The 23,046-nt window shown below is 37.0% G+C and overlaps 1 protein-coding gene and 1 long non-coding RNA gene across 3 annotated transcripts in view; one reads left to right on the top strand and one right to left on the bottom strand.

Annotated features, from left to right (window-relative positions):
* Positions 1-23,046, top strand: part of LOC131507028 (uncharacterized) — a 163,543-nt gene that overhangs the window by 128,399 nt on the left and 12,098 nt on the right. The gene's annotated exons all lie outside the window — the stretch shown is intronic.
* Positions 9,194-23,046, bottom strand: part of HHIP (hedgehog interacting protein) — a 95,623-nt gene continuing 81,770 nt past the window's right edge. Inside the window, exons 12-14 of one of the 2 annotated variants that reach the window (XM_058721271.1) lie at positions 18,748-18,896; positions 15,895-16,019; positions 9,194-15,059 (exon numbers count right to left, since the gene is read on the bottom strand). In XM_058721271.1, the coding sequence (XP_058577254.1) occupies positions 15,045-15,059; positions 15,895-16,019; positions 18,748-18,896 (289 nt within the window). In that variant the 3' untranslated portion in view covers positions 9,194-15,044. Of the gene's footprint in view, positions 15,060-15,742; positions 16,020-18,747; positions 18,897-23,046 lie in introns of those variants that run through there. The other variant, XM_058721270.1, reaches the window with a different exon arrangement.

The following is a 23,046-nucleotide window of genomic DNA, read 5'->3' on the forward strand; positions in this document are numbered from 1 at the left end:
CAAAGGAGTATAACAAGAATTGCCATAGTAGCCCGTCCACCCCCATGTGCTGAGGCACTCCCCCCTGGAAGAGCACTGTTGCCTTCTTGGAAGCCATCCAATACATCCAAAATTCAGGTGTATTTCAGCTTCAGTATTCAGTTAAGGCTTTCCCTTTTGTGCATGTTTACAGGAGAAAGAAGACAACATTTACTTTAATCCTGAGTCTTTTTCTTCTAACAATGTGGAGGCTACTTTCAAAAGAGCTGAAATGATAAATAGGATTTCCTGAAGTGTTGCTGCTCAAAGAGGAGTCTATGGGGCAGCAACACTGGAGTCAGAATCTGCTTAGAAATGTAGACTCTCAGGTTCCACTTCATACTTAGTGGATAAACTGCTTTTCACAAGACCCCCCAGGTAACTGGTAAGAAAGGACATTAAAGTTTGAGAAACACTGGCCCAAAAGACAGAATACTAATTAACAGGACTGGGGATTGGGACTGGGGGATGGAGGTCAGATACAGCATCTGAAGTTGAAGAAATGAACACATTCTTTCAGAGCTTGGTGTTCTGCAAGCTTGGTATGTGATGCCTGCTGTTCAAGGTTTTTGGCACTAGAGGGTGACATTGGGCTGCACAGCTGAGGGAGAAAGGCCTCCCTCCAGGAAGCAAATGGGCATCTTAAAATGAGGTACTATTAAACACTTTTGGTCTCGTGTTAAATTTTCTCTAGTTACCAAATAATGACTGACATTTATTAACATGAACCATGTGCCAAGCACTGGGCCAGGCCCTTCATGTGAATGGCTTCGTTTAGTCCTCAGAGGGGCTATTATTGCCCTACTTTAAAGATAAATTGGAGCTTCAGGAGGTCAGGGAATATATTTATGGTCACACAGCTAGGAAGTGCTGAGAAGCGATGGATCGGACTGAGTCTGTCTGTGAGCCTGCGCTCTGATTCTCCACACTGCACTGTCCCCTCTCTTGGCTCCTCTCACAACCTGCAGGGCATGCATAATTAAATAAACAACTGTGACTTTGTTAAACAATTAAAATAGAAAAACAAAGAATTAAGTTACAATTCTGTGCATTTTTAATGCACTTTCTTTGGGAGGCAGGAGAGCACAGAGGTTATGTCTACAGGCTCTAAAGTTATTCTGTTCAATATAGGAGCCACTAGCCTGGCATGGCTATTGAGCACTTGAAATGTGGCTACTGTGGCTGAAGAAGTGAATGTTTAATTTGCTTAATCCTGACTGGTTTACCTGTAAAAACTTGGTCCAGATATTAGAAGCATTTAAGTATGCCTGGAACAACTGGGGTATGTGAATCTACTTTTTCAACTGTCAAGTAGTTTTGATAAAAATTTCATGCCTGAATTAAAATGCACTGTAAGTGTGGAATACACACTGGTTTTCAAAGACTTAGTATAAAAAAAAGATAGAAAATATTTCATTAATAATTTATGCATTGATTACATGTTGAAATAATATTCTGGGTACATGGATTTATATAAAATATGTTATTAAAAATAGCTTCACCTATTTCTTATTTTACTTCTTTAATGTGGCTACTAGAAAAATTTAAATGATACACAGGGCTTATGTAATAATCTTGTTGGACAATGCCATTCCCAGAGACAGATTGTTGGGTTCAAATTCTCATAGCTTAATGAGATATTAATATTCTTAATAGCTACGAGAATGTTGTATCCCTCCATTTCCTCATGTATGAAATGGTGAAAGAATACCTACCTCACATGGTTGTTGAGGAGGTTAAGTGAGTTCATATTTGTAAAATGCTCATCGAATGACAATTCTTCATGGGTCTTTTGTGTTTCTGTATATCTTATAAAGCAGAAGCACTGAATGCCTTTGTTCTGAACTATCTTTTCAAGGATGTTTACATAGCAAACAGCCTTGGAAAACAGAGGTAGCTTCTCCCTCTAATGCAAAGATCAGGTAGTTTTGCCTACTGTTCATCATAAAAGGGTTGGTGTTCCTAAGCTCGAAATTCCTTTTCTGCAACTGAACCCACTGTGTGTGCAAGTAGCACCTGGCCTTTTCTGTGTTACTTTATGAAATTTGGGGCTCAGAAAACTGGATGTTGGTTATGGTTATTGTTTTGAGTAATAAACTGTCCTTTGTCTCTGAACCAGGAGTTTCATGTCTTCTGCCAGCATTTATGAAATTGTGACAGCCTAATTTGTTAGCTTCTAAGTAAAGTGAAATCTCAGACCCTTCATAGTTCTTTATGGTACTTAGAATAGGTGCCTGGCACATAGCACTAAGTATTAGATGTTATTACTTTTACCCCCCACTTACTTCCACATGGTTGAGCTGAACTGCTACTGTCTTATGCCTTTTGTGTCTACTTCCATTTAGGAAAAGATCTTTTTTTTTCATTTTTTGGGGGCCCCTGACATTATGCTTAACTGTACCTTATTGTTCATGCTTCACAGTTGACTTCAGGTTGCATGTGGTAAAATTGTTAGAACTGAATCAGCATAATGGATTTGATTTGTGCTGTCTCTGAATGTTGTTGGTTATGGCTCCAAAATTCTTCTCTTCCAGGAGAATTTTATAGAACTAAAAATAAAGGCACATGGGACACTCCCATGCCCCTGGTTCCTCTGTCTGTACTTTGGGAAGTTTGGCATATGATAAGAGTCAGCCACTATCACTTGTGTCCACCAACATTCTATGTATATGGTGCTATTCTTCATCTGTATACTCAGAGATGTGCGTACACATTATTACAGTGCATAGTTTCCACACATGCATAATGGTTTTAACTGTACTATAAAACTATACCTAGAGTTAAAAATTTTATTGGTTTTGGTCAAAAGCCAATGTAAAAAATTTCAGAGCAAAGGCTATACAGTACTCTTTAGTACTGTAAGAGTACAGTATACTATTTGGAATAAGCTATGGGATCAAAACATAACAAAGTCAGAGGGAATGTGAAATATTTTAGTGTGGATTATATATAAGGGATTATCAAACAAACACATCACCAACACATATAAACTGAACTCTCTGAATTGCCTTTAGGTCTGGTTTTTGAAGGAGACACTCTATTTTCATACTGGTAACTTAAATTTAAATTTAATTAAAATTAAATAAAATTAAACATTCAGTTCCTCAGTCACACATTTCAAGTGTTCGACAGCTACATGTGGCTGGCTAGTGGCTACTGTATTGGACACTGCAGACAGAATACATTTCTATCATCACAGAAAGTTCTACTGGGCAGCCCCTGCTCTAAAAAGTGCATAAATAGGGGCACCTGGCTGGCTCTGTCGGGTAAGCATTCGACTTCAGCTCAGGTCATAATCTCACAGTTCGTGGGTTGCAGCCCCGTGCTCCGCATCAGGCTCTGTGCTAACAGCTGGGGGCCTGGAACCTGCTTTGGATTCTGTGTCTCCCTCTCTCGCTGCCCCTCCTCTTCTTGTGCTCTGTCTCTCTCTCTCTCTCAAAAATAAATAAATGTTAAAAAAATTTTTTTAAGTGCATAAATATTTGAATCAAATGGTATGTCTTGTTCTATAGTGAGCAGCATTAAAAGTTGCTTCCAAAAGTTCTCTACCTAGAATTGACATAATTCTAGATAAAGTGATTTTCTACTTTTTCAAGTCTGTATCTTCATTTAAATATATCTATTCACAGTGATATTTTCCTTTAAAAATATTTTTCTCTTGATAGGAGTCTTTCGCAGCTTTCTGTTATGACTACCTACTATCTTGGCACAATTTGCATAGCTTAGAACTAGCATATATTTTGTTTATGGTTACATATTGCCTTAGCAACCCAGTTTAGGTTTATTTTGAACAGGTAGATGAATTCCAGCGTACCTGAAAACATCGCAGCTGTTTGTGCGATTATGATGCTATTGCTGAAATGAAAACAGCAGCTGTGGTACCAGCAGCAAGCAGCCCCAGCTTCACATCATGAGGATGACCAACTGCCACGCACAAATATTCGCTCTGTGCTCCTGTGTACATTCTACTCAATGAAGCACAGGCCTGGAATTAAGATATAGGACACATCCTCGGTTCCCTTTTGGAGGCAGAGCCATGTTTCCATCGAGGACAGTATTACGATTCTGGCCTTGTAGTTAAAACAGCTTATAAACCTATTAAAACAGGCTTTAGATCCTTGCCCTTCAAAGTGTGGGATGGGACACGTACCAGCTGTATTAGCATTACCTAGGAATTTATTAGAGATATAGAATCTCAGGCCCCACCCCAGACCTACTGAATCAGAATCTGGATTTTAGCAAAGCCCCCCGGTGACTGGAGGCCCACTGAAGATTGAGAAGCTCTGCCTTAAGATAATGAAAATGAGACCTCAGTAAGTCCGATGACATTTGTGGAGCGCGGCGTTATGAGTTGAACTGTGTCACCCTCACAAAATGTGTATGTGAGAGTCCTAACCTTCAGTACCTCAGAATGTGTCCTTATTTGAGGAAAAGTTCTTTACAGAGGTAATCAAGTTAAAATGAGGTCGTTAAGGTGAGCCTAAATCCAACATACCTGAGGCATGGCCAAAAATTTTTTTTTTATTAAAAAAATTTTTTTTAATGTTTTATTTATTTTTGAGACAGAGAGAGACAGAGCATGAGCAGGGGAGGAGCAGAGAGAGAGGGAGGCACAGAATCCGAAGCAGGCTCCGGGCTCTGAGCTGTCAGCACAGAGCCCGAAGCAGGGCTCGAACTCACAAACCGTGAGATCATGACCTGAGCCGAAGTCAAGACGCTCAACCGACTGAGCCACCCAGGCGCCCCCAAAATTTCTTAAACAAAAGCTAGAAGATCTCTGTTTATTTGTATGTTATGTATGTGATAGATATGTGATATTTTTCTATGTCTGGATTATATTGGCAAAATTAATTTGTAAAGAGCTTTATTTAATTGGTTTAAAGAAAAAAAAGCGCTTATATAAATTAAGTAAACTAATCCAAATATTTTTCGAGTTCACATGATTGGAGATAATCTTTGATAAATAAAATCTCCTTTAAGTTGTTGGTTTAATAAAAATGGCGTGTCTTCAGAGTTATCAGCATATATTTTTTTAACTTTAGAGAGAGAGAGAGTACATGTGGAGGAGAGGCGCAGAGGGAGAGAGAGAGAATCTTAAGCAGACTCCACACCTAGCACAGAGCCCGATGTGGAGCTCAGTTCCCACAACCCTGGGATCATAACCTGAGCCCAAATCGAGAGTCCAACAGCCAACAGACTGAGGCACCCAGTTGTCCCCACAGTTATCAGCATTAAATATAATGCCAATAAATAACTGATTCTCCCTGGGCTTATTAGTCAAATAAATTCATGTTATCTCTGTTTCAAAATTTGTTAGCAAGAAAATCCACTTGAGATAGTGTCTACCTTGTCCAATGTCTCAAAGTTTTTGTGAGTAATGTAAACATAGTTGTTGGGAACAAATGATTTAGATCGACAAATATGGAATAAGAGTTTTTAGGCACAATAATTATGTTTTATGGTATGTGTACTTAAAAAAAAGGAGCTTCCACAGATTTTTTTTGGTAACTTGAAACTGTCGGGTTTTGCTAAGTTAAATTAAATGTTGGAATTTCATTAAATATCTGGATCATTTTCCAAGCAAGATAAAACACCAAAACATTGACCACTGAACATAGGTTTGTCTACTTTTGTCTTCCTATTGCTGAGAAACTAAAGATAAACTTAGGACTGTTAGCAACCATGTCTTGTGCCACACTGAAAGACTGTACTATTTAAAAGGGCGTATGCTTCTAGGTATTATAAAACGCATTTATAAATTTGTTGGTCCACAATTGCTTACTTATTAGTGTTCACTAAGAATTAAGGGATTCTAATATATAGAATATATATATAGAATATATATATAGACAGAATATATATATTAGAATTCTAATATATATATAGAGATAGATATGAACGATAAGGAGGGAAGAAAATGACCATATATGAGAAGAAGGCAAGGAAGGGTGTGCATTATTGGTAAGAGAATAGTAAGTTGTAGAAAGTTTGTGGAAAAGAAATCTTTGAAAAGGAATTTTAATGTGTGGTCCAGCTAGCTAAGATTAAAATGAATTTATTTAAAAATTAGTTAATATCAGGGCGCCTGGGGGGCTCAGTGGGTTAAGCGTCCCACTTTGGCTCAGGTCATGATCTCACCGATTGTGAGTTCGAGCCCTGAGTTGGGCTCTGTGCTGACAGCTCAGAGCCTGGATCCTGCTTCGGATTCTGTGTCTCCCTCTCTCTCTGCCCCTCCCCTGCTCGTTTTCTCTCTCTCTTTCTCTCTCTCTCTCTCTCTCTCTCTCAAAAATAAAAACATTTAAAAAAAGAGAAAAGAAATGGAGTAGTTAACAGACTCCTATCTAAGATTTCCCAATTTCAAATCTGTCATCCACATGGATTCTCGGATTAGTAATATTAACAGAAATACTTGTTACAGCATTAGTTGTATTAGAGTTATTAGCTGGAAGGAACCTTACATAAGGAAACTGAGTCCTGGTGCAGCGAGAGATTTATGCAATATCACCTGGCTAATTAGGTGTAGATACAAGACCAGGATCCATATCTCACAGCTCTCGTCCAGGGTTCCTGACAATCTACCTGGAATACATGGCTTTGGTAGCTGTAGATCATAGAACAGAGTGTCTATGATAATATACATTGCTTTACATAAAGCACATGGATTTTGCATCAAGTAGTTTTAATTATAAGGCTATAAATATGTCAAAAGGATCTGACAACATCTTCTTAAGTTACAAGAGTGAGCTCAAGTAGTTTCTGATGTGGGCATATTCCCAAGAAGAATGAGTTTTATAGTCAGGAGGTACCCAGGCTTCTCCCTCCCTCTTCCTGGCCCCTTGTTTCCTCTTTTAAATTCTGTTGGTTTTAACATTAGAAAATGTCATAGAGAAATCAAACATAAATCAAATTATGGAAATGCAGAAGAAAGATTTTATCCAAGTTGTTTTTCTCCCTTTTATCTTCTCATCTTTGAATGATGGTAGGTTTTAATCTCCAGAGAGACCTCTTTGGAACTCCAAATAGGAAAAACTGTACCTTTTCTATGAGATACTAAGCATAGCTGCTATCTTCCTTTGGAAATAGTATATTAGTCTAAATATATAAAATGAGTGTAAAGAAGCAAATTCATAAAACTATCTCTTGAATTAGCTATCAGACTCCTGGACAAAACTAGAAGCTGATAGGTTTTGTTTTGGTTTGTTTGTTTTTGGAGCTGATACTTTTGATAGTACATATGTGAGGTGTGAAAATTCTTTTTTATTAAATGTTTATTTATTTTGAGAGAGAGAGACAGAGAGCGAGAGAGCGAGCTATCTGTCAGCGCAGAGCCCAATGCAGGCCTCAAACTCACAAACCATGAGATCATGACCCAAGCTGAATCAAGAGTCAGATGCTTAACTGACTGAACCATCCAGGCACCCCATGAGGTATGAAAATTCTTAATGACAACTGTGGGAATGCCTTTTCCATTGGCAGCTGCCTAAATATTTTAAGGGTTTGTATCAGGTTTCCAGGTAAGATCTCTCTGACTTCATCTTCCTGTGATTACACTGGGATTGAAGGCAATGAATTATGAATGTGTTCTCTTACAGGAGATCTCATCGTGTCCCTTCGTAATTCCACTATGTTCTCTCTTCTTGTCTGTGTCTAAAGCACTCTAATTAATACATGTATCATGTTCTAAAAAAGGAAAACAGAAACCATTACAAGTGTTTACAACAAAGGAAATTGAATGTGGGGGAATTGGTTACACTGGTGATGGAGAGCTGAGAAGCCAATCAAGGGAGAGCGAGGGAACCCAGAGAGATTAGCAACAGCAAAAAACCAGTTGCGTCTCTAGGCTGTTACATATGTATGATTATTATTTTCCTTAAGGCAAGTATGCAGGAGCTGCTCTGTCAGGGATTACAAAGGCAGAAGATGCCCTCAGGAGATTTATGATCTGGTTGGAAGACCAGACATGCACAGGAAACACAGGGTGATTAAGGGCTAAACTGTGGGGACACACGCTAAGACCTAGAAGTGCAGTGCCTGAGGAAGACAGAATTCTGGTGCTCCCCAGCCAATGTGGAATGAACTAAAGGGTACTTTTCATGGAGTGATTTTGCCTAACTTGAAACTTTTAGAGACTAAGCTGATCCCAGGGATTCTGCCTATGAATAAGCACCTTATAACACTTTTTATTCTCTTAGAAATAATGATCTCTTATGGAGAAACAGCTTTTCTTCTCAATGAGTCAAAGAGATGTATTTATTCAGGAAGAAAGGAGACCCAGATGAAATAATTTTGCTCTTCTAAAGAATATTGGTGGATTATGGGGCTCCTGGGTAGCTCGCTCAGTCGGTTAAGCGTCCGACTTTGGCTCAGGTCATGATCTCGCGGTTCATGGGTTCGAGCCCCATGTCGGGCTCTGTGCTGGAAGCTCAGAGCCTGGAGACTACTTTGGATTCTGTGTCTCCCTGTCTCTCTGCCCCTCCCCTGCTTGTGCTCTGTCTCTGTCTCTCAAAAATGAATAAAACATTAAAAAAAAAAGAATATTGGTAGATTTAAAATTTATGTTCAAAATACCATATCTGACAATATACATAAATACTCCTGATAGGGTTAATTGGAGGCAAAATGGCAAGTTTTGGGGTATCTGCAATCATCTTTTCTCATGTCCCTCCCCTTCTATATACTTCTTCCTTTCAATTTGGGCACTCAGTACTCTCAACTGCTCTTTTACATTTTTCACTTATTAATTCTTACTGACTTAAAGGGATCAGATTTAAACTATTTACAATGTAGAATAAATTTGAATCAACATAACCTCTTATAGCCATCTGATATATATATATATACATATATATACATATATATACATATACATATATATATACATATACATATTATATATCCATATATATATACACATATATATGTGTATATATATACGTATATATATACATATATATACGTATATATATGCAATGAAACTGACCCTTAACATTGGCATATATTTTGGGGAATAAAAATTTAAAATTAGAACATGAAAAGTGACAACAGGAAAGCATATTTTAAAGAAGTAGTTTGTGTACAGAATATTTAAAAATAAGCATTTATATAACCATTCTGAATATTTAGGAAAAATTTTGAATACTAAAATAAAAAAGAATTTTAGAATAGCACATATATATCAGGTCATAAGATAAAGTTTAATACATTTGATCATGTTAAAGGACACAAAACACAGCCAATCTAACCAAATTTCAGGCATGCATTTACATAAATATATTAAATTAAGAAAAGAAATTGTACACTTAAACATCCTTTTCACCTAAAAATCATTAAATCCACAGATCAACAATAAAATCCAATTCTCTGCATTTACCACTTTAAGATACAATCGTTCTATTTTAAAGATAACACAAATACACTTGTTAGAATTTATATGCATTATACATATATTATATATTACATAGATAGTGTGTATACATATGTAGTGTTTGTACAGATAGATAAATATATATATACATGGATGTGTGCACACGTACAGATACACACAGATGTACTTTAGGCCATCTGTACTATTATTGCTGGACTCTAAGTTGAGCTGAATTGGAGCTGCTTGGGTGTGACTGGTTATTGTCTTTTGCTTCAAACATGTTCATCATACCCACTGGGCTCACAATCCCCCATTGTAAACATCCTTGCCTTTTCTATAGCACATAATCATTCCAGGCACTTCAATAAATATTTGTGGAGTTAATGAATGGAAAGGTAGCTGAATAATAGAGGATTGATCAAAGAGAACTGAATGTTTTAATAACTTGGTTAAATAAATCAGATTAAGTCAAATTTAGAGGGATTATCTGAGCCAATGACTTTGCCTATTACCCTTCAGAAGAACATTTATGCAAATCCCAACTAGTACCTATATTACCTCTGCTCCCTCAAACATGTACCTGCCTTTACCACTTGTTCTCACAGCTTTCCACGTCCTAACAGAAATTCAGGCAAGGATTCGTTACTTGTCAACAACCTAAAGGAAAATGAACAGCTAGAAGAACGAAAACATGTTAGAAGAATAAGAAAGCTAACTATTCTTTAAAACTGGACTAAATTAATCATAAAGATAAAGCCAAGGAAGACACAGGGGTTTTGTTTTGTTTTTTCAGATTTCTTTTATGCTTATTGATGATAATGATTTGATAATTTTTTCATTTTAATTAGATGGGTTTCTTTCAAATTAATATGTCCTAGGGAATCAAGCCATCCAAATTCCATAGTACCTTCATATCATTTATCTTGTTACTATGTGGTTCTTGGTGAAATGCATGTCCAAAAATGTCCTGTGGATATGAGATACGGAGAGCACCTGATTCTCATAAGGCTGTCAATTTAATTTCTCAATAATAGTATTATGAATAGAATGTATTAATAGTATTAGGTTCTACTATACATGTAATCTTAACTTATTCTAGGAAAAGTCATGTCTCAGATTTTAAGAATGGGGTAAACACCCAACATACATTCTGGGCATAGACTACACCAAACCTGATCACACATTGTTCATATGAATGGAAACTATTGGCTAGTCATCAGTGCAAAGAGAAATGTACTGGAATTAGTTTCTAACTATGAAGACAAAGTTTATTGTAAATTTATCCATTATGAATTTTACAGCACTGTTAATGTTCTGTTCTTTCAATCCTATGTGCTAAAAATGTGTTTTTTTTAACTTAACATATTATAGTCAATTGAGATAACCCACCAAACATTTGTTAATTTGCATGTATATATAAAATATACATACATTTTGATTTTAAGTAATATATAATTGACACATGCAAAAAAATATCCTTACTGAAACTAGATGTCTGACTGTGATATACATGAGCAAATTCTAATAGGTTAGAATTCATGTTGAATTGATATCTTTTCTTTTTTTTTTGTGGTAAGTCAGTGTGTAATCTGGCAAAAAAAAAAAAAAAAAGCATTAACAATTTTTAGACCTAAGGCTTTATGTGGATACCAAGAATCCATTATTTACTCTTTATTTTTTCAATCTGCTTATATATGACCTATACAAAAGAAAGCAAGGTAAATGATGGGCATCTCCTGGGTTCAGATTTAATTGGAGATTTTAAGAAAAGTGCTGAGCTGACAAATGAATACATCTCTTCCTAGCAGCTAGGGAGGGTACCACTATGATGGACAAGAAAATGGCACTCTTGCTGTCTTGAATGCAGCTCACTGTCCTAAACACTTATTTTAAAGCAATTTTAAACCTTACGAGAAGATATTTAAGAGACAGAAGTGTTGAAGTTGGCTAGGATTAGTGTTTGGCAGATTTTAAGGTCATGGTTTTAGTATTTTTCATATCAAAATGCTTCTATTATTCAGTGTCCACCTTCTCTGACATCGTTAATTATTGGAGGTATGACTAATTTGTGTTAGAGTGATGAAGAGAAAGAACGTAAGATAGCAAACGTATTTCTTTAGGATATTCTGAAGAGGGCCTTTCTGAAAGTATTCACAATAATAGGCTCACTAACTTCCTAGCATGGATACAGATATATGTACATTTTCTGGGCATGGAACTTTGGTCTGATTTCTCTGCAAGTTCAAGTCTCAACCCAGAGGTGGGGAAAGGAGAGATTTGGAATAATCTTCAAAACAGACTCCATACAGATGGTCATGCCTGACTAGGAAATAGCTACTAACTTTTACTACTGTTAGCTCAAGCTCTTGACTGGGGTATTCTTTGTGTTTTCCTGTATCTATGATGGAACACAAGCCAAGCTGGAGCATCCAGGATTGTAGTCATTTATCCTTTTGGTTATTTTTTTTGACAACTGTAATAGGTCGATCTAATATATTCATATTTGTCTACTGTTCTTCATGATAGAGTCTGAGCACATGTGACATTGGGAGAGAGTGTTTTTCAGGAAAACAAAGGTCATAATGAGCAAAATCAATAGCTATCTACCCCAGGACATCTTCATTATGGGTGTACTACTGAAGACATGTCTGTTTAGTCAAAACCAATAGAAATGGAAGAGCAGGAAGAGGTTACAGGAAGAAGGATATATGAGGGGCGTGGGGAGGGAAGGTGAGAGAAGAGAGACAGAGAGACAGAGAGAGAGACAGAGATGGGGTAGAGATAAATACTATAGGTAACATTCTGTAGAGACGCTCAGAAACTTTATCAATCGGCCAACTACATCTGCCTAGGGTATACATATTTTTCCTCTTAAAAATTTGGTCTTGCTTTTTCTTTTCTGTTTCAGAGCTAAGAATGTTAGACTAATAATTAAGTTTAAGTTAATGTGTGCTTTGAAAGACCCTGGATGTAGCATCTAACCTCATATTTCATACCTGGTAGGCTTATTATACAGTTTATGATTCAGAGATTAAAAAATAATACCGAAAAGAAACATATTAAGGTTGTTAATACATTGGGCTGTAATTATTTTCAAAGAAATCAATAGAGAAGAGGCACCTGCTCTGAAGTATATAAATGAAAAAGAGAATGGTTTTCTATTCAGGTCGTGCGTCTTTGTTGTATGTGTATGTTTCTCTGCTCTTTCTTTATGAGATAGTCCAATAATCTGAGAAAACTTCTGAGTATTCTTTGTGAAAGAATAAGACCTATATTTTACAATAGCCACACCGAAACAAAATTCCAAGAAGAAAAGGTATAGATGGAACTTTTTATCATCGCACACCTTATTTTTTTTAACTCTTCTTTTCTTTTCAGTTTAATGATGTGCCAGTTCAGTTTTCTTCTCATTACCTTAAATAACTGGCCAGAAAGCAGGGTTCTATTAACCAGGACAAGAGTTTGGCCAAAGCCATGGTAGAAAGTTTTTTTTTTCCAACCTTTATAACTTCCATAACAGCATTTCACATTAAAAGGACACCCAAAGCTTAAGGTCCAGAATGGACAAAGGGGTAATAATATACATTTTTCCATTTCTTTATTTTAGCTTTATCTCACACATCTACACTCATACCAAGGACATAATTTTTTGCATTCTGATTGTGTGCTTCCAGAACCAAGTAGACATTGCCATTCACAGGACAAAACAATAACTTTTTCCCTAGCTCATACTTTTAACCAATTCCTACCTGCCTATCATGTATCATTCAAGAGAATTCTCCAGTCACAGTTTAAAAATCTGACTGGAAAAAAGAAAGGTCAAAAGATTTTTTTGAAATGATCACTGAGTTTAAAATATGTCTCCATCAATTAGCCACCGCTATTTACGTCTCTCCCAAGAACAAAAAGAAATGGCTCCAACGACTTGACTTTCTTTGCTCGGGTTTAATATCCATGGATCTTGCTATCTTCGCTTTTAGAAGAGTTTAGCCTTTTATTCTAATGATTCACAATAGAAAAGGCAGTGACACCTGGGGTACATATGTTTTTCTAAGACATTTGAAACTCTTTCACTTGGGAAAGGACTGTGTAAACGTTTGGGTCTGGTCAATTTAATATAGATATTTTTAAACAGTAGGACTAGTGGCAATATAACACCTTTTCGTTTGGAAAGATTCTTTTGGAAGAGATGGAGAGATTAAGTGTGTAAGAAGAAACCCTGGATTTTTCAGATTTTGCTGAATATATAGCAGTATCCTTATTGTTTTCAGTGAAACTATGAACAGGAGAATGTGTAATAAAACTGCACAATTTGACAGATTTAGACAGCTGGCTCCCTCACCAGAAGTTCACATTTTGTTAATGTCACCCACGTTGAATAAGGGACGATTAGATGGTAAGGTCCATTTACAAAAATGGTTGTCAGGACATTTTTTTTTTTAATTGTAAAACTTTCTGTGATGGAATTCAGTAAAAGGGCTATGAAGAGAAAGCAAAGGAGACAAAAGACTGCTATTAACCTCCAGATGCGGGCTACTGCAGGTTCATTGCAAGATTTGTCACACTCTTGGGCCAATGAAGTGTTAGTGTGACTAGAAGGGACCACCCCTTTTCTGGGGTAAGAGGGCAATTTGGTCTCCATGCTCATTTAATCCTGAGACTTCTTTGAATAGACTGTCAATTGAATCTAAATTGTGCAAAATTATGCATGCACTTTTTAATGCAGGCTATTGTTCACTAAGCACTGAACCAAGATTTCTCAACCCATTTCCATTTGGCATGAGGTCACTTGAAACTTAAGCAATCATATATGGAAGACAAGAGCAGTGTACTTAACCAACCTTTCTACATAAATGCTCACTGTGCTTTAATTACAAACCTCTCACTTTAAAACAATAGAGAAATACTAGTTACCCGATTTTATTCTTTTTAATTGAGGTTCATATTCCCAAAGGTAAGGAGTGGGTTTGGAAAGTCAGCCTGTGCTCATATTCTATACTAGTCTACAATTTAGATTCTGGAAGAACAGATGTTTACAGAAGGACAACCCATAGCGGGTGTGTGCACGTCACGATAGATGCTTTCTCAGTAGTGCAAAGAGGCCTTATGATTTTGTTACAATCCAAATGTGGAGAGCTGGCCTCAAAAACCAGTAAGAAAAATGTCTATCAGACTTTTTGCAGTTTTAAATTAGATCATGGCATTTCTTTAAAAACCTGAACAGAACATTTATAGAAATTTATTCATACATTAACCAAAGAGGATTTTCACTGAGGTCTTAAAAGGAACATATACATTAAAACTCATATTTGGCAAGAATTAGTATTTTAAGCTTACATAGCCAAGATTTGTTAGAAACGAGTGAGCTCTTCTCCAGTGAGTTTCATTCAGTGTGAAATCTGCAACGTTCTAATCACATATACTCTGACAGTCTTGCTATGGTGAAAAGCACTTTACATATGTTTAATGCTGGAATTTTATAAGGATTGGCTGTTTTCTTGCTTTTTCATCCGTCGTTAATGATTACATGTTGGCACAGGGGCACATTGCTAGATTAGATCCACAGCACATTAAAGACTGTTTGCTTTCTCACTCCCCTTCTTTCCAATTAAGTTGGTGAAAAATGTAACTTTAGTATTTTACAGGACAGGGCAAAGATGTTTCATCTAGGTGATGTCTATATTATAAAAATAAAATAAAAAATATAAATAGGTAACACAAACCCAGTGCCTATTGTTAGATACAATATATAATAAAAGCAGACCTTTTAGGAAGATTGATTTCAGAATATGCCGTTATGATTTAATTATAAAACGCTTGAAAACAATCTTGAGATTAAACTAGAGTAACCGGATTTCTCTGCCAATAAGAAGGTAAGTGGGTAACATTCTGTAATTGGATACATTGATACAAATGAAGATTACAATTTTATATCGTCTCCCATTTAGAAATTCATCAGGGAGTTCTGAAACATTCTCTCACATTATAATCCTTTAATATAAAAATATTGCCTTTTTTATTAGATCCATCAGATTGCACAGTAATGTTTCAAAACTCCATTAAAGTTGACTTTAGATATTACAGACAGAAAATTCCTGGGAAGTCAGATAATCTCTTTTGGTGACATAAAAATTCCGTTATCAATTTACAATGGAATTTCTGTGTAAATTACCCCACACAAGGAAATATATATATTTAAAACCCATCTGTTATGCAACCACGCGTATAGGGGTTGTGAGTGTGTGTGTGTGTGTGTATGTGCATATGTGAACAAACGTGCCGACATACACACACAGGATCTGCACATTTCTGGAAATTATTTTTAAATTAATAAAAGAAAATGAAATCACAGGAAGTGTGTAGCAGGAGAACAGTCTTTCTTTTTAATGACAGGATAAAAAATAAATGCCCATTGGAAAGGAAGATTCAAACAGTCCCAGAAACTATACAATGTAACTTGTTAGATCCAGCAAATAAGATGTCATGTCAATGATCTGATCAAGAATACCTGCCCTGGTCACTCTGCGGATGTTTCTGTCCACTTGTTCACACTGAGGACCAAGATAGCCTTTTTTACAGAGGCACTTGTTCGGTCGCACACAGACACCTCCATGACGACACGCTGGCTCACATTTTGCTGGCAGGAAAAGAAAAAGTGACAAAATCACACTCTCATTCTGCATGTCAGAAACAGCACCGAGTAACGAGGCCAACAAATATCTGATGAGTAAGGGAAAGGAGGGGAAGAAGGAGGTAGCCAGTCAAACAGTGATCCAAAAGATAGTAAATAACAAGAAGGAAAGAAGGTTTCCAGACCCACACTTATGTGGGAGCCAGGACTCAGTAGAGAATGGGAGACATTTCCAGGGAAGCGGAGATCACGGGAAACCATTTCAAGCCCTTGCAGAACTGACTCTATTTAAAACGAGGATTTTAGTTCTTCAAATATCTCTGCTCCATGAGGGCATTTCCAACAGAGGGCCTTCCAAGTAACTCCATGTTCCCATTTCTCCAGGGCAGGGCCTTAATGTGGGAAGGGCCTGGCCTGAGAGGGAGATGCGGCAGCTTCAGCATCTCCAGGGCAACATACAGGAAGGGTCAGTTCTCAGTTTTGGTTAGATGGAACAGCTCCCTTACATTCCTCCTGCCTTTAGCTCCCAGGGGGTGCACAGCATCGCTTCATCTCTGATTACACTTTGTGGCCCCTTCTGGGGCAGTGCAGCGGGCCAATCCTTTTCAGGGTGGCTCTCCACACAGAATCTCTTCATAAAAGGATTTTTACCACCACAGTATAGGTGGGAAATGTAAAGATTTACTGCTAAAATGAGGTGGAGAGATAAAATTGGTTTTAGAAGTTGTCTTTTACTGATGGGATAAATGTGGGCTGTGCAGCCACCGAAGACAGAAACAAATTTCTTGAACACGTGTCTTCATACTTTCAAGAGACAGGATTATTTTAACCTTTTCAAATGCATTAATCAAAACCCAGGAGTCTGTGGTTGACAAATGGAAAAGAAACAACAAGAAAATAATGAGATGATTTTCTTTTTTACATTTGTGGTTGATGAACTATGTTAGTATATGAATAAAGTTCTTGCTTAGGTCAAAAATATCATGAATAGATTACTTTTATAAAATGGTTCTGATCTTATATATTCAAACTATTTAAACTGATAAGTGGAAAGATTAAAGTACTTTACTGAAATACAACACAATGTTATCTCAAAGAATGTCAATTTTCATTTACATCACTTATTATTATCATTATTTATAATGGGATGTATAATGCAGCTACATTTAAAATAATTTGTTTACCCTCAGTTTAAACATACTGTTGCTAGAAGGCACTCAATAAATATTTGTTATCTGATAACTTGAGGTGACTTACGAGGTCAGGCAAAATGCAAAGTAAGGAATAAAACAGAATGGACACTATATAAAAGAAGCAGAGAGAATAGGTATTGTCAGGCATTAAAGGGGGCAGAATGAAGATACATTATCAGGAATTAGAATATCTGTGCATTTGAACACTGATCCTCATTTTTTTGTCAACTAAGGAAAAAGAAGACAGAATGGGTAAATAAAATGTAAGCAGCTATTTTAACTAATGTAATTACCTAATTTCTGTAGACTTTTAATTATGATAACTCTCTCCTAGATATATAACCATGGTATTAATCAACCAGGTAGTGTTATTAGTGCTGAATCAATTTAAACTTAAATTGTACACTGCGTATGTGACTGTAAATGTGGCCTGCGTTTTGTTAGACAATATATAGAGAAGTTACGGTTGAAATTTTTGGAACAAATATGTGTTTCAAATAAAGAAAAAATAACATTTACACATTAACTATAATATTAAGTATGAATTTGTAACACATTTTCATTGGCAAGAGAGGCTTTAAGATTTGAAATATTTGTAAGTAATATGTATATGCTGGTTGTTGAAAACGCATTAAAAATGCATGTGTCCTTATGGAAATCTCTTCCAGTTTTACTGAGAAGTCATTGACATGTCTCTCTGTAAAAGTTTCAGGTATACAGCATGATGGTTTGGTTTACATATATTGCAAAATGATTTCCCACAATAGATTTAGCTAACATCCATCATCACATATAGATAACATAAAAAGAAAAAAAAAATTCTCCCGAAAATGGATTTTCACCACATACATCCTAGACGCTAGGTATCTGAATCTATCTAATTTTCTTCACACCAAGTAGAATTTAAACATCATTGCATGTAATTGAGGAAATCCCTGGTTAAAGGATAGAGTAACCATGGAATAAATCTCTTCTGCTGTCTCTGAGCAGCTGCATACCTAGTTGATGGTTCACAAGGGAGTGGCAAAAAGAATTAAAAAATCTCATAATGTGCCCCTAGATAATTGCGTTTTCTCCTTTTTATTTAATAACACCCACTGAAAAACCCTGTTTTTAGTGCACTGTAGCAAGAAGGCAGGCAGTAAAGTTAGGGAGGGCATTTATGGGGTGTCTGGAAAATGCTGGCACTTGGAGAGGGGCTTTGCAAACACTAGGTCATTGGCTGGTGTGAAATCTCAAACCTAGGACTGAGAGCCTGTACAGATGATCTAGTTGTGCTGTTTTCATTTTTCACCATTTGAAAGGACTCAATTATTTCAGAGTCTTTTACATTTATGATTAACTTATGTATGTGAATTGTTTACATTAAGAGAATGGGAAAGATTTCATTTGCAAGTTCAGAAACAGGCTGAGCATTCACATTATAAACGGCTAAATTCTGAGCCGTAGATAATTCTAGAAGAAATAGCTGATGGTAAGTTCTTGAGTTCCTAAGGACTGTCCTGTGCCCAGCCTTTCCTGGGCACAACAGATATACTGACCAATTCTGCAGAAGTGCCCTTCCCATCCTGGGGTGCAGCAACACTTGCCCGTGGGGGTACAGTAGCCGTTCCGACAGAGCCGGGAGCATTCCGAAGTCAATGTCTGTGCAGGCTGTACCGTGGCTCTGCACTCCTCGGGCATCAGAGGTCTGCGTCAAAAGACAATGGATCAAAGTGTATTTGGGTTGAAAACCAGTATCAGGATGAAATCCCGCGAATTTGTAGCTTGCAAAGCATTTCTTTTCCTTTCTTTTAAGTGGGTCAGAAAGACAGACAACTTTTCTGAGAATACAAAATACATACCAATGAAGAAACAACCTAACCAGTTCTGGACCAGAGAACATCATAATGAACATTACAAGAAATTTTGTCATGATCAAAATTCACTAATTAAAAATATAATTATATTGTATTGGTGTTTTCTATTTGGTAGCTAAACATTTCTAGCGATTAAAATTCTTAAAATAAAGACACATAGTTTAAAACTCCCCCCCCACTCCGGTTTACAAAAATGTTTAGGAATAACATCTGAGATAGGTTTCACTTGTTATTGGCATATTTGGCAATATCACAGGGGTGAAGGCATTCATCTAAATGGCCACTTGCAGCCCAAGAAAGCTTGGGAATCATTTTTTGTTTAATTTACATTCCTCTTGAAATACCTTTCTCAGACTGATTTTTCTCGAAGGGATATCGTGTGTGTGTGTGTGTGTGTGTGTGTACAAGTGACTCAAATTTTCAACCCTTTATGCAAAAAATAAACCATATATATAGATAGATAGATAGATAGATAGATATAGATAGATATAGATATATAGATACATTTTCAGATCTTTTATTTTGTCCTGCTCTGAAGAAAAATAATGCTATTAGCAGCAAACAGAAACATCGTATCTGCTAAGTAAAAAGTCACAGACTTTGTTTTAATTGCTCTACAACTGCCATCACTTAGAGATGCCTTCAAAAGAAGAGGTCTGTGGTTCTTACTGGTTCTGAAATAAGAGGCTGTCATTCAAGTCGGGCTAGAAGCATGGTCACAAGTGCTCATCACCTAATGTAGGAGAAACAGTGCACAGTGGGATTCCTCTATCAGTCACTGTTGCCTGGGTCACAGTGTGGGGAGCAAGTGCTTTCCAAAAGTTCAGGAATGTAAACAAACACTCAGCACTACTCAGATCACCACCATTAGGATGGCCAAAGCAGTTGGACTCCTTAAGGACCATAACAAAGAAGGTGATAATTATAGGTCAAAGCCACCAGAAGAAGTAAATGATATAGCCTTCTAAGAGAAGCACATAATTAGGCCCTGTTGACTCCTTTTTCTTGAGACAGGTGATCTTGTTCTGTCCCACTGGCAGTGAAAATACTTTGGGGCCTGACCTCCGGCTGTGTCTACAATGACTCAAACCATATTCAAAATACATAGTGACATCTTTCGCTTCTCTCTCCAATAAAAGTCCCACTCTATGTTGAAAGTACTGAGTTTTGCAACTAATGTGACAATTCAGAAAGCTCCCTTAACCTCTTATTTAAATCTAGAAATGTCAATTTATGTGAAAGGTCCTCAAGGCATTCCATGGGCTGGGCCTATTATCAGTCCGACAACATGAATAATTTCCATGTGTTCCCCAAGGAAGGGAGTCTTTCTGGAAGAGAGGGCAAGGTGCGATGAGGTGGAGAAAAAATGAAATGGTTATGCCAAGGAAAGTGGGGGCATTACTTTCACCTTCCTGTTTTGTTGTTGAATACCCCAAGTCGGCTCTATTTCTTTCTCAATAAAATTCTTGGGGCAGGTGGGTGGCTCAGTTAAGCATCGGACTCTTGATTGTGGCTCAGGTCGTGATCTCATGGGTTTATGACACTGAGCCCCAAGTCAGGCTCTGTGCTAAAAGCAAGGAGCCTGCTTGGGGTTCTCTCTCTTCCTCTCTCTGTCCCTCCTTCTCTCTCAAAATAAATAAATAAACTTTAAAATAAAACTCTTACTTTGTGAAACAATGGTGGCATTTTCGATCACTAGAAGAGCTGTTTTTCAACAGCCATGAAGTTCTTCTGAGTCACAGGCATTCAATAAACAGGTATTGTTCAAATTTTACTGGTAACCGAATTCTGTCTATCTAATTTCTACTGACTACTCACTCATTCACCCTCTTTCTGACTCATTCAAGAAAAAAAGACTCAGAAGTAGGGTATGTCAGGGACACCTGGGTGGCTCAGTTGGTTGAGTGTCTGACTTCAGTTCAGATCATGATCTCACCATTCTTGAGTTCAAGCCCATGCCAGCACAGAGCCCACTTGGGATCCTCTGTCTCCCTCTCTCTCTCTGCCCCTCCCCCACTCATGTGTACTCTCTCTCTCTCTCTCTCTCACTCTCTTTCTGTCTGTCTCTCAAAAATAAATATTAAAAAAGTAGAGTGTGTCAAAAATGTATCACACATTATATATGATGCAAAATATGCAGGCATGTAGCTCCTACACTCCTTGACAATATGGTTTATGTCTAAGCAGATGAATTTAAAGAGGAAGAAAGAGGACACTGGGATGCCTGGGTGGCTCAGTCAGCTAAGCATCCGACTATGGCTCAGGTCATGATCTCGAGGTTCATGAGTTTGAGCCTTGTGGGGGGCTCTCTGTTGTCAGCACAGAGCCTGCTTCGGATCCTCTGTCTCCCTCTTTCTCTCTGCCCCTCCTTGTTCTCTCTCTCTCATAAATACACATTAAAAAAAATAGAGAAGAGGACACCATTTACATCAAGAATGTAAGTGACCGGTTAAACAACAGCCGCCAGAAGAGGTTGCCCATTTAAGTCAAAGTGTTAAGCACTGATTCCGTGTATACCGGGAAGAGGAATGAGGATGTGACAAAGGAGGACTGGGAATGAAACACAATTCTTCAGGGCAGAGCATCCGCTTCCTGTTTCCCTGCTGATCCTCCAATTAGATGCTTTGAGTATTCTTCACCATTCAAATATGTGGAAACTCAGGTAGGCGGATTCTAAGTTGGTTTTTGCCAAAGATTTAGTAAATGCTTATCTTTCTGTGGATGTAATTATTTCATACGTGGGCTTGTTTGCTTTAGCTAATCTGAGACTAAGGCTGTCATATATAAACATGATTCCCTTGAGTTTTTATTTAAATATCTAGGAAAATAATCTTTTTTTTTTCTTTTATGAAGTGGCCAACTAACATTCCTCACTTAGCATGTTAAATAAATGCTCTCTCTCTCTTTACATTGTTATTCTGTTGGGGATCTTTTAATTGAAAATTTACACGATGGATAGCCTTTCTGTTATAGAACTTGACTTAATGAATGGGTTCTCCTATCTCCTTTTCCATCCCCATTGAAATGAAAGCTTTCTGAAGGCAAAAGTGGCATATTCAACCCTCTTCAACACCAGTCACTCCTTCAGGCAAGTACTGTGCTCTTCATGGGGATAAGACATAAATAAAACTGGGTTCCAGTCCTCATGGAGACACCACGGGGAAGAGAGACATTCAAACAAGTATACAAGTATACAAACAAGTATACAAGTATAATGCAGTGTGACCTTTGTTATGTTATAGGTGCATATAAAGCCACACAGGAATACAGACAAGGAAGCAATTAGTTTAGGATTGAGGGATGTTTTAGAAAGATGATATTCAAGCCACCAAAGTATTTTATCTCCTTCAACTACTTATATACATAGGAGCTAGGAAAACACTACAGAGGCATTCAATAAGTGTTTATTGAATGCATATAGTAGAAACTTTCTCAAATGCTTTTTCTGGAATATAAATTCCATGAAGACAAATGTTTCCCTCTCTTCTTTTTGTCTCTCCAGGACCTAGAAAAATGTAAAGCACATGGAAGATTCTTAAAAATCTGTTGAATGAATGAACAAATAAGAATATGGAATTTTAAGAGAGTGTTTATTTTCTGTGCTACTGAGTAAAGACATTAGGAATATATGGGCTATTTAGGGGAGGGATATCATTTAAATCTGTTATACTTTTATATCATAAGCTTAAAACTAAGAAACACTTGCTATATTTCTCTGTATTGCCTAAATTAACTCAAATCTTACAAAATTCTTCTAAGGCATGGTTACATTCATTTTAAAAGAAACATTTTTACACTAATTATAATCATAGTAAATAAACAACAGAACATAAAGTAAGCATGACATAAAGAAATATGATTGCTTATTTCCTCTAGCTGGGAATTAAGCCAATGTATTAAAATTCATTTTTCTGGTTATATATCTGGTAAAGTGTGACAGAGAGTTTTGGTCATCCCAACCATCCCCTCCACTCCCTCTTT

This window comes from Neofelis nebulosa, chromosome 3 (assembly GCF_028018385.1).
Source record: "Neofelis nebulosa isolate mNeoNeb1 chromosome 3, mNeoNeb1.pri, whole genome shotgun sequence".
In the NCBI taxonomy this organism is placed as follows: Eukaryota; Metazoa; Chordata; class Mammalia; order Carnivora; family Felidae; genus Neofelis; species Neofelis nebulosa.